Here is a 13034-nt window from a genome sequence, read left to right on the forward strand (position 1 = left end):
AAGCGTCAGGAAGTTGTTGTGTATCTCTAAAGCTAAAAATATCCATCAAATGGTCAAATGGTCAATATATCAAGTATTTGGCATTTACATACTTGCAGTAGCTAAGAAGACAGTATGCCAGCAGTTTGGGCTCCTTCCAGTTTGTGGCAGCCATGTTGTCTTTGCGGTGTCTCTCTTGAAAGGCCTCGCTGACCCAGACTCGCCTTAGCTGATTCACCAGGGAGTGCTGCCCTGCCAGCCAGCCTTCATCATTCTTCACAATGATGCTGATTATCTGCGCAGAAGCAATAAACAAAAACGTTAGTCTACACACACACACACACACACACACACACACACACACACACACACACACACACACACACACACACACACACACACACACACACACACACACACACACACACACACACACACGCGCACACACACGCGCGCACACACACCCACGCACGCACGCACGCACGCACACACACACATGCACGCACACACACACACACAATGAAACATGTCATACTTTAATGGCTTGGAACTGCAGGTCCAGTCTGGCTGTGGTGGTAGAGGGAGATCCAGGGCGGACTGTGGCAGCGGTGCCCGCAGGAACCAGCAAGGTGACAAAGCGGTTGGGATTGGAGGCGAGCACATCTCTTAGTGGCTTGGCGTCTTTGTGTTTCAAAAAACTCTGCATATGGACACAAGCACTCAGTAAGTACAACTGTGTCCATCACATGAGATCAGCATTTCAAAAACATTTAAGAACCTTAAAATAGCAATGAGCAATTGGCATTAAATGGAATACGGACATTATGAAAGCCCCAATATTATTTTCCTATAACTAGGACGGTGTAGGATTAAATGAGTGTGAGCACACTGAAGGAACTTAGAGCGCCCAGTGTCTGACCATGAACATGCGGCTCCACTGGGGGTCGTTAAGAGTAGCCTCCATCATGAACAGCTCCACGGTCTGAGAAGGGTGGCGAGTCAGGAACTTTATCAAAGGCTCCCTAAATGGACTGCCGGCCTGGAACAACATGACATGAATGGAGTAAAGGTTAGAAACAAAAGAAAGAATGCTATCATTACAGTTTGAGAGAAAGCAGTAGTAAGTATTAAACAACATGGCTGTCATAAATCCTGAATTAAAGAAAAAATACAGTGGATTCTTTGCAGCAATAACGTTCACATTCAAACAAAAGTAAGGCGCCTCCCCCACACTTGATTTTATAGTGGATGTATTTGTGTGTAGAGTGCACATATGGAAGTCCCTCCAGGATTTTACAGGCTTTATTTGTGATTGTTAATGCCTAAAATGCCTGATCTCACGGCAGCATTTTCAAAAAGTTGTAATGTTTTAAGGCTTATGTTTTCCATTAATACATCTCCTTGCGGTTATGAATGAGTGATCACTGTTTTAGATGTTTTTTGTGATTTCAACAAATCAAACAATATCAAATAATCAAATTCAAGATATCAATCATCAATATATCCTTCATTTATATTGCGTAAATTTAGGCTTTGTGTATTTACTCCATATCTTAAAGGCCTACTGAAACCCACTACTACTGACCACACAGTCATATAGTTTATATATCAATGATGAACTCTTAACATTGCAACACATGCCAATACGGACAGTTTAGTTTACTAAATTGCAATTTTAAATTTCCCGCGACGTGACGACGCGATGACGACGCGTGTTTGTGACGTTATTGGTTGGAGGGGACATATTAGCCCAGCACCATTTACGGCTAAAAGTCGTCTCTTTTCATCGCGCAATTACACAGTATTTTGGACATATGTGTTGCTGAATCTTTTAAAATGTGTTCAATTAATAATGGAAAAGTCAAAGTAGAAAGATGGAGGTGGGAAGTTATTAACCTTTAGCCACACAAACACACAATGTTTCCTTGTTTAAAATTCCCAGAGGTGAAGCTTTACTATGGATCAGAGCGGTCAAGCGTACATGGATCCGACTACATGTCAACCAGCAGTTTTCAGTGAGAAAATTGTGGAAATAAGTCGCCTCTTACCGGAGATCAGTGGAGCCAGCGACCTTCTGCAGCTGCCATGACTTCTCTCAGAGACTCTGGCGTCAAAACACCCGTGGCCACACCCCTCCAACTTTAAGGTACTGTTTAACTCACTAAAACACTAGCAACACAATAGGCAGATAAGGGATTTTCCGGAAGTATTCTAGGAAATGTGTCTAATTACATCTAAAACGCTCTCACTGCAATCGCCTTTTTTCGTTTTTTGGTTTTAACTTTTTTTTTCTAGTCATCTACTCTAAGTTACCTCCTCCATGAATCTTTCATCCTCAAATTAATGGGGAAATTGTCGCTTTTTTCGGTCCTAATAGCTCTAACTGCTGCTGGCTATTATTATAAACAATGTGAGGATGTGAGGAGCCCTCACACCGGTGACGTCACGCGCACATCGTCTGCTACTTCCGGTAAAGGCAAGGCTTTTTTATTAGCAACCTAAAGTTCCAAACTTTATCGTTGATGTTCTCTACTAAATCCTGTCAGCAAAAATATGGCAATATCGCGAAAGGATCAAGTATGACACATAGAATGGACCTGCTATCCCCGTTTGAATAAGAAAATCTCATTTCAGTAGGCCTTTAACCAACAGTACACTCCATGAGCTGGCATGTTTACACATGTGACCAACTCACGCACCTGCGTGCATAGTTTGTAGAACAAACACCACTAAAGACTTACTTATTATTATTATTACTATCATGACTTATTGTCTGCTCCATTGTCCACAAGTTGCAGAAAATAATGTCCACATTCATGTATGTTTTGAAAGTTAAAAGTTGATTGTAGACGTTTGTTCAATGTAAAAAATTATCATTATCGATCAACTAAAATTTCAAACAAGTACCTCAATAACTAGTATATGCAAAGCTAATAAATAATAGTGCAATGGGGAATAGAGCAAAGTAAAAACATAAGAAAGTGAGCATGAGTTAGTACATTCACAATTGCAGAGATATTACTCAGTATTTCACAATAAATAAGTGAATTAATGAATCTATGCCAATGTAAACAAATAAGTGAATTTGATTGGTTAGAAATTTGTTTTGCATTTGAGTGCTGCTAGGGAAAGTTTAGATGATTCGATGATTAGCCAAAATGTGCAGGGACTAGGTTGCGACTCTGCCCATTATTCGCTAAGATTGGTTACATTTGCATGCATCGGCGCAATGGCAATATCTTGAAATCCTGGAAGGACTGTTATGTGGGCATGGTGAAGTTAGACCTAAAAACTTTAATGATCCACAAGGGAAATTGATCCAGACAGTAGCTCAGTTACAAAGGATGGAAATTGTAAGGATGGAAAGGACAATGCAGGTATAAAATAGACTAAAAAATTAGTAGCAGTATAAAATATGTAATATTTACATAATATATGTACAGTATATGATGTAATATATATATATCTATATATATATATATGTATATATATATATATATATAGATATATAGTGTTGATGTCTTACCTCTATGAGCATGGCCCTCTCTGTTTTCATAACAACCTCCAGCAGAGGTTTGACTAGAGTCTGAGGTGCCGCGGGAATCAGGTGGAAAAGGTTGATGATTGCAGAACAAATCTTCATCTCCTAAAAAGATAATTAGGGGAAAGAGAATAGAAGTGGAGTGAATAAAAACCTTAGTATGTACATAATTTATTTCTGATGAGAAGCTAATATAAAAAAAACTTCAACAGATAGACACTCAGATGAGTCCTTAAAGTAGAAACCCACAGCGGACAAACACATTTATAGGGCAATATGTGTGTTGCGTGTTCTTTACACCCACTATCAATAGTGTATTTAAGTCAAAAAGTACAGTTTACAGAGAATTAGGCTGACATGACAGTGTCCGAAGACAAACCACAAACACACGGACACAGAAAGACTCCACTAGCACTACTATCACAACATGGGCTCAAGTAAATGTCGGTCCATGAGAAAAAAGTCGCCAACAGATAGCGCAATACCACATCTCACCTCAAAACCCTCCAATGCAGGCTGTACCAGAGTGGGAGACAATGATCAAAGTCAGCAGAGTGTTTTGTGTTGTCTATCTTTGTTCCGTATGAAAGGTGAGCAGATAAGATAGCATGATAACATAATGAATATGTGGGCTGCAACAACCTTTATGTACAACCTCAGGAACAACATTTGGTTGCGCCAAGGGAATGACAATGTCGGACTGATATGTCTGGCTTCGAACAAGCTAAAAACCCCAACATTCGCTGACGATATCAGTGATAAAAGGTCACAAATGAAGACATTTCATCCTCACGTCAAAAGCCCAGTGGAGAGGCTCTGTCTAAGACCTCTTTTATCCTCCTCAGCGTGCCGCATCCCTCATCCTTCTGTTTCTGTCTTTATCAAACTTGGCTAATTGACCACATGACCCTGACTTCAGTGTGACTGCCGGCCTCACTGTCAACTGGTTTACGACAAGGAGTCGGATTGAGGGAAAGGAAAAAAAAGAACTCATTTGCATGTAATCATGAAGAGTATTTGGAGATGAGGAAGGCTGAACTTTCATAAAGTGAACTTGCATGAAGTGTAAGAAAGAACACATGGTGTAACTTTTATAGGAGAGACGGACGTTTTTCTCCTTTACACGGTCTCACCTTTTCTTTGCTTTTACAAGGTTATCTGTCAGGGAGATAATGAGGAGACGCAGCGCTGGGCCTACCACAGCCAGCCTGGCGGCTAATTAATCATTGATTGTAATATGGCCACTCACAACCCACCTGGGAGGGGGCCACACTGAGGATGTGTTGATGACACGCAACTTAAGCTGCATGCGATTCCCCCTGCTTTTCACATGACCTCTGTATTGACTCGCTGCGTTGGACTAAACTACATCTTGAGTGAAGTACAACATCATGTCTGCTTTCTATTTGCAAAATCTTACAGAGCTGGATATGTGTGTGTGCGTGTGTGTCTGTGTGTGTACTATACTCACACTGCCATCACTGCGTTGGCCTCCCTTGTGAGTTATTACCACCACCTCCATCCACTTTCGCAGGTGTTGCTGAGAGACAAAAAGAAAAAGACAATGAGTGTAGGTGGGACAGAAAAGGTACATGACGGAATATGCGGTCTGGCTAAATAAAAGGAAAAAACATAAATCCTAGAATCCCAACTGATCTAGATAAAATGACACAGAAGTGCTCTAGATTGTACATATGCTGTAAAATTAAGTAAAATATAAACATTTCTTAGTAACCTGTCCTTAAAAAACAGTTTCAAAGTAATTTGAATTATCTTATATAGTCTTTTCATTATGAAGAATAGCATCTCTCCTGTTACCATAACGACCCCCAGATCCTCTAGTTCAGGGGTCACCAACCTTTTTGAAACCAAGAGCTACTTCTTGGGTACTGATTAATGCAAAGGGCTACCAGTTTGATACACATGTAAATAATTTGCCAGAAATGGCCAATTTGCTCAATTTACCTTTAATAAATAAGTTTATATATATATTTCAAAAAATGGGTATTTCTGTCTGTCATTCGTCGTACATTTTTTTTCCTTTTACGAAAGTTTTTTTGTAGCGAATAAATGATGAAAAAAAACACTTAATTGAACGGTTTAAAAGAGGACAAAACACGAAAAAAAATGAAAATTAAATTTTCAAACATAGTTTATCTTCAATTTCGACTCTTTAAAATGCAAAATTCAACCAAAAAAAATTAAAAGAAAAAATAGCTAATTCGAATCTTTTTGAAAAAATTAAAAAAAGAATTTCTGGAACATCTTTAGTAATTTTTCCTGATTAATATTAATTTTAGAATTTCGATGACATTTTTTTAAATAGGTTAAAATTCACTTTTAAATAAATTTCACTTTAATTCACAGGGGGTACATCATTTTGTATGCAGTTGGAATTCCAAAACATGAGATGGCAGTCGTGCATAGGCGACAGTTGTTGCCTGGTCAGATAGTGGTCATTGCCATTAAGAAGAATCTAGTCTTTCGTTGAGTCCAAAACAAACATTTTGACTCTAAGTATTGTACTTATTACACACCAGCTGTTTGATTGTAATTTGCGTCGTAGTTTTAGTTTTAATTACCAAAGATGTTAAAATCGCCATGTAAAATCGCTAAATCTGATAAGCAGAAAATTAGCATACAGCTAGCACATTTTAAAATGTGGAGCGTTACTGTACATTTATATGGGTGTTCTGTCAGGCATACTTGCTTTGTTGTAATGGAAAATTGCAACATTACCTAAAGGCAGTTTGACTAAGTTTGTTGTGAGTGCTGATTGAGTGATAGTTTGCCCCTCAAGTGTTCAAGCTCGTATTTAGATAAACAGGAGTTTGCATGTTCTCCCCGAGACTGCGTGGGTTCCCTCCGTGTACTCCGGCTTCCTCCCACCTCCAGAACGAAGCACATGGGGATAAGTCGATTGGCAACACAAAAATGTGACCCTAGTGTGTGAATGTGAGTGTGAATGTTGTCTATCTGTGTTGGCCCTGTGAGGAGGTGGCGACTTGTGCAGGGTGTAACTCCAACTTCCGCCCGAATGCAGCTGAGATAGGCTCCAGCACGCCCCGCGACCCCAAAAGGGACAAGCGGTATAAAATGGATGGATGGATGGAAATCATGAGCAACAAAGGTATCGAAAAATGGCACCATTAAATTTTACGTAAATCGATACCCGGTAGTACCGACAGAATTCAATGCGCATCCCTAGCGGCAGACACTGGAAAAAGGCAGACAGGTAATGTTTCCTACCATCATCTGGTCGCAGAACTTGTCGTTGAAGGAGTTGGGGAAGAGGCGAGTGACGGAGGTCAGTCGGTTGACCACATTTAGCGTGAGGCTGCGGTAGTCACCCAGCATCATTAGCAGGGGTCGCATGTGAGTGTGAATCTGGTCCACCTCAATGGTGGCCCCTTCCAAGAACTATAACAGAACACATGTAATGACATTTAAAAATTAATTATATGTATGTAACTACATATACAACACTATACAGTTGGACAATTGGAGTTCAATTGAACTTTTCTGCAAAAAATGCCCAAGTCAACCGAAACAGTGCGTTCAAACCCTCATCAGCAGAGCATATGCCGTAAAACTTAAGCATGTAAAGATGAACTCAACAAATTTGTTGTGAAGTTGTTGTTTTTTTGCTTTTTTTAAGATGTCACCACAGAAGGGATAATACAAAATAGAAAAAAATGTGATGTAAATAATAAAATCAAATATATCAAAAAATTATATCGCGCAGAGGTTTAAGGGGTTTCCAGTTATACTTCTGTTGAAGTGTACTTAATCCTGTGTTGTTTCACTACATGTTCCCTTGCCAGTTTGTGGTTCACTTACTACAGATTGTAAAGTACCATTGAGTACTCATTTAAGTTTTCATGTTAAAATTATATGGGTTTGAGAGTGTAATGTAAGATGTTTTAAGAGCAAAGGAAGTGTTTAAAAAAAGGGATGTGGACCGAGTACTAAATTTATTGGTGCCGGTTTCTAATTGGGTAGGTCTAAGAAGACTGTTAAGATTCTGGACAAATGGTACGGCTATCGGTATTTTTTTTTTACCTAGTTGACCGTCGAAATTATTACACACTGTCACATTCATTTAAGGTGCTGCTGTTATGCCTAAAAAAGGCAAGAGTAGGATCTGATAATGAGCTTGGAAAAATCACTAACAAGGAGGCAACACCACACAAAAGTTTGAAACAATAATATTTCCACCTCAAAAGTCCCTCAAAGTTAGGCAAGCTAATAAGAGTTTTGTGTCAGTTTGAAGTGAACACGCTTTACTCACGACCGCCGCTAACACACTTCGTCAACCGTCCTAGCGAGCCAGTAATCCACAAACCAGTAATATTCTAGTCAAAATGTGCGTGGCATCAAAACACACCTTGCTTAAATACACACCCACTTGACATGCTAATTGATCGTACTGTACTATGTATGTGATATAAAATACAAAAGGTCTGTGCGCTTCTCATGAATGCTGTACATAAATATTATTTCCATCTGAATGTAATTAATAGAAACACAGTGATGCATTATTGTGTGGTATTTACAAGATGATGACATAACAACCGCATTGCACCTTGAAATGTAGACATTGTTGACTTGTTTAAGACTTAAAAAGCAGGCGTTGAAAAGACTCCCCATGTTATGAGATGTTGCATGATATTAGTGGTGTCCAATCTCTTGTGCAAATTACAATCGTAATAAAAGGTGATTTTTTTTCAAATCTTTATTTACACCAATTATATACAGAGTAGTCCTGGGTTCAATCCCGGACTCGGGATCTTTCTGTGTGGAGTTTGCATGTTTTCCCCGTCACTGCGTGGGTTCCCTCCGGGTACTCCGGCTTCCTCCCACTTCCAAAGACATGCACCTGGGGATAGGTTGATTGGCAACACTAAATTGGCCCTCGTGTGTGAATGTGAGTGAGAATGTTGTCTGTCTATCTGTGTTGGCCCTGCGATGAGGTGGCGACTTGTCCAGGGTGCCTTCCGCCCGATTGTAGCTGAGCGCCCCCCGCCGCCCCAAAGGTAATAAGCGGTAGAAAATGGATGGATGGATATATATAGTAACAATGATTACCTGAATCCATTAGTAATATTGATATGTGAAAGATGTCTGGAAGGCTTATAAATACTTTAATGCATATATTTATAGAAAGCATAAAACAAATAGCGGCTGTAATTCACGAAAATTCACTTACAACAGGGGTTTGTGGAACGTAATCCCTGCAATAATCGAGGGAACACCACTAGATTAGTGGTTAGCATGGCTTCTCCTCTCCTCATGTCTGTATTACTTTATTGAACATGGTAAAATAAATTTATATTTGGACATTTGTCCATTGATTCTCACTCACCCACGTCCCAATCATGATGCAACTAAGAATCGATCCCTTGTGAGTAGATTTGCTTTACTTTAGTTTTACACTATAGGAGAAGGTAAAAGTCTCTAAACACGAGTACAGTGTCCAATAACACCAGAAAAAAGTGATAAATTGTTGTTAGTTGTTTTTGATAAAGAATCACTAAAAGGATTGGACAAATCTCTAGATGTTAGTCGTTTTAAAAGAAAATATATGCATGATGATCGATTAAGCGAATTATATGACAATGTCATATTGAATCCGCCCCAGCCATTCCCCCACCACACCTCCAGCCACTCCCCCACCACCACAAGTGCATTGGCAATCTGTGGGAAGCCCTGGAGGCAGTTAAAATTTTACTTCATACTGAGTGTAAAGTTAATGTGTTAAGACGACCACAGTTCGGCCTCAAATAAATAAATTAATGAGCATAAAAGATTGTTGTGAACTTTGAAAATGTTGTAATTAAAATGACTTATTCATTCAAAAGGCATTATTTAGCTCTATTTGTAACCAAAATAACCAACACCCCAGCTTTCTATTCTACTATTACAAAAAAATTATCTTTAACATTCGACCTGGCTTAGTTAGTTTCTCTAGTGCAGGCAACTGCTCACTAACACCTTGGACATCCTTTGAGACAAAAGGCCACCTAAACAAGTGGCAAACAAGCACACATGGCAACATAGACAATAAAAATAAGGCAAAAATGCAAGGAAGCCACGATTTTCCTCTCAGTAAAGAAAACAAACACCTCATCCTGTATTGATGCTCATTAGTGCTATTGTAAAAGGGGTGAAAGAAAGAGTAGAGGCAGCGCTGAAGGCGGGAAAAAAATACACGAGATAAAGAATGATGGCAGTGAAGAAAGAAAATGAAAGGCACGGAAATAGGAGATACGGGACAAAGAGCATCAGAGGTGGATGAATTGGGGACTTCATTGTATAGATACGATGATAAATAGGGGCATGGCTGGTTCACTCAGTGTGATAAAGCAGAAAGGTCCACATGAAGACAAGTGGATGCAAAAACAGCATAAAATAAGAAGAGGATTACTGACTGACATCTGCAAATGAAAATAAAGTGAGTGAAGAAGACAAAACAAAGTTTTTTTTCCCTGGTTTTTAGTTGATATTACATAATCTGAGAGACTAATAGAACTTGAAATTCTGACAAATGAGGCGAAAGATAATCAAATATGTACTGACCTTCCTCATGCATGCCTCTCCTGCTTCCTGTAGCTCATTGTTGGTAGAGTTGAGGGCCTTGAACAGGGCAGCAATGATCTTCTCTCTGGACTGTGGTAAGTAGTTGCAGGCTGCCAAGGCATCTAAGTAGAGTGTAGAGGGAGCAAACAGATGATTTCTCACAAATCCCATCAGACACCATAGGTTGTGTTGGCTTAACTCACTGAGAGCAGCAATGCGGAGAGGCACCAGAGATGGGAGGCTCTTGTAACATGGCAACTTCATAAGTGCAGCATCCTCTGCCTCACACAAGTTAAGCAGCTGAAAATGAGGAACATAAAAATAATGAAAGTTCGGATTTGATATTAAATTTACCCAATATAAAATGCTAAAAAGCACCAACAACAACATTCGACAAAGAAGAAATGTGGCGCTGCATACCTCTGTAAAGAAGAACTTGTGCTCTATAACATTGAGGTCCATTGTAAAGAGGCGAGGCTGTAAGGTGGTGCAAAAAGTGTTAGCCTCCATCAGGCCAATCTGGGCATTTGCAGGTTGGTGTCGAAGCAGATGCTTCTTGGGGGGAACCATGTCTTGCAAAACCTGATGAGAAACACCAACATAGTAATTAACTGATGTTTTAGTTTGTCGTGCCTCTCGAGATTAGGGATGTTCCAATGATTTTTATGCTGCTGCTTGAGATTATTCGTGAGAGAGATCGGCCGATATTAATAATATCACATGTATTAGCTGTACATGTTTCAATGCATTTATGGTAAGTGCTATTGACATAATATTTTAACTATTACCTTATTTTCTTTTATTACGTACAATTGTTTGAGCAAAACAACATCTAGTACAAAACAATAAAGAAAACAAAAAAATATATATATACATTCAGAGGTGGGTAGAGTAGCCAGATATTGTACTCAAGTAAGAGTAATGTTACTTTAGAGATGTATTACTCAAGTAAAAGTAAGGAGTAGTCACCCAAATATTTACTTGAGTAAAAGTAAAAAGTATGTTGTGAAAAAACTACTCAAGTACTGAGTAACTGATGAGTAAACTGATTACGGCAACAAATATTGCACAAAAACATAAAAATAGCAATGAGCAAACTCAGAGCCAGGAATATCTCTTAAGCAACTAAAACAATAGAATAAATATAAATTATATACTGTATATATAAATGTATGTATATATACATATATATATTAGGGACGGCGTGGCGCAGTGGGAGAGTGGCCGTGCGCAACCCGAGGGTCCCTGGTTCAATCCCCACCTAGTACCAACCTCGTCACGTCTGTTGTGTCCTGAGCAAGACACTTCACCCTTGCTCCTGATGGGTGCTGGTTAGCGCCTTGCATGGCAGCTACCTCCATCAGTGTGTGAATGTGTGTGTGAATGGGTAAATGTGGAAGTAGTGTTAAAGCGCTTTGAGTACCTTGAAGGTAGAAAAGCGCTATACAAGTACAACCCATTTATCATTTATAACCCATTTATATATTAAATAATAGTACATCAAAATAAAATAAAAAAATGGCACATCGAGCCACAATAACTTAACAGCACCATAGGCTCAGTCGGCATTCATTGATTTGATTGATTGATTGATTAAAACATGTATTAGTAGATTGTACAGTGCAGTACATATTCCGTACAATTGACCACTAAATGGTAACACCCCAATAAGTTTTTCAATGTTTATAAATTACTTAATAAATGACCAAGTCGAGGTGATTTACCTCATATATACATACACACACATATCATATATACACACACACACACACACACACACACACACATACATACATATATATATATATATATATATATATATATATACATATATATATATATATATATATATATAAATGATAAATGGGTTGTACTTGTATAGCGCTTTTCTACCTTCAAGGTACTCAAAGCGCTTTGACACTACTTCCACATTTACCCATTCACACACTGATGGAGGGAGCTGCCATGCAAGGCGCCAACTAGCACCCATCAGGAGCAAGGGTGAAGTGTCTTGCTCAGGACACAACGGACGTGACGAGGTTGGTACTAGGTGGGATTTGAACCAGGGCCCCTCGGGTTGCGCACGGCCACTCTCCCACTGCGCCACGCCGTCCCTAATATATATATGTATATATACATACATTTATATATACAGTATATAATTTATATTTATTTATTTTGCCGTTTTTGTTGACATGTTAAAGGTGTTTTAATGAATATACATGCATGTTTAACATATAGATTCCTATCTTTCATGAAGACAAGAACATAAGTTGGTGTATTACCTCATTCTGATGACTTGCATTGATTGGTATCAGACAGTATTGCTAAAAAACGTCCACGTTTTCAAATGGAGGCAAAAAAAAGTTTCTCTTTTCTGTCCAATACCACATGAAAGGCGTTGGTTTTTGTTATCTTATCTTTCCAGCTTTCATATTCGTTTTTTATACACTTTACAAGAAATACATTGGCGGCAAACTCCGTAGCTTGTTCGCTTGTTTGCGCTGGCTTTCGGAGACTCTTATTTTGTTAGCGCAGGCGCGATGGAGCGGCACTTTTATTGTGAAGACAGGAACTATGCGATCAGTCTTTAGGCTTTTGACGGGAAGTACGCTTGAAATAAAAAGTGTCTTTTTTCCTTTACACTTTTGATTGATTGATTGATTGATTGGAACTTTTATTATTAGATTGCACAGTACAGTACATATTCTGTACAATTGACCACTAAATAGTAACACCCCAATAAGTTTTTCAACACTTGTTAAAGTCGGGTCATGTGACCGCCTGGCTCTGTTTGATTGGTCCAACGTCACCAGTGACTGCAAGTGATTGGTGAAACGCAGGCATGCGTAGATCCTACTTTGAAGCTCTGTCATTAACCAAAACAAACATTAACAGATCGATTAAAAAAAAGTAGCGAGTAGCGAGCTGAATG

General features: G+C 39.0%; 1 protein-coding gene across 2 annotated transcripts in view; it reads right to left on the reverse strand.

Annotated features, from left to right (window-relative positions):
• The window catches only part of trrap (transformation/transcription domain-associated protein), a 170029-nt gene that overhangs the window by 117051 nt on the left and 39944 nt on the right, over nt 1-13034 (reverse strand). The window contains exons 27-36 of one of the 2 annotated variants that reach the window (XM_061909069.1): nt 10520-10681; nt 10303-10399; nt 10100-10221; nt 6770-6940; nt 4992-5060; nt 4016-4036; nt 3506-3625; nt 899-1018; nt 515-679; nt 93-274 (exon numbers count right to left, since the gene is read on the reverse strand). In XM_061909069.1, the coding sequence (XP_061765053.1) occupies nt 93-274; nt 515-679; nt 899-1018; nt 3506-3625; nt 4016-4036; nt 4992-5060; nt 6770-6940; nt 10100-10221; nt 10303-10399; nt 10520-10681 (1229 nt within the window). The remainder of the gene's footprint in view (nt 1-92; nt 275-514; nt 680-898; nt 1019-3505; nt 3626-4015; nt 4037-4991; nt 5061-6769; nt 6941-10099; nt 10222-10302; nt 10400-10519; nt 10682-13034) is intronic. The other variant, XM_061909070.1, reaches the window with a different exon arrangement.

Source organism: Nerophis ophidion, linkage group LG08 (genome assembly GCF_033978795.1).
Source record: "Nerophis ophidion isolate RoL-2023_Sa linkage group LG08, RoL_Noph_v1.0, whole genome shotgun sequence".
Lineage (NCBI taxonomy): Eukaryota > Metazoa > Chordata > Actinopteri > Syngnathiformes > Syngnathidae > Nerophis > Nerophis ophidion.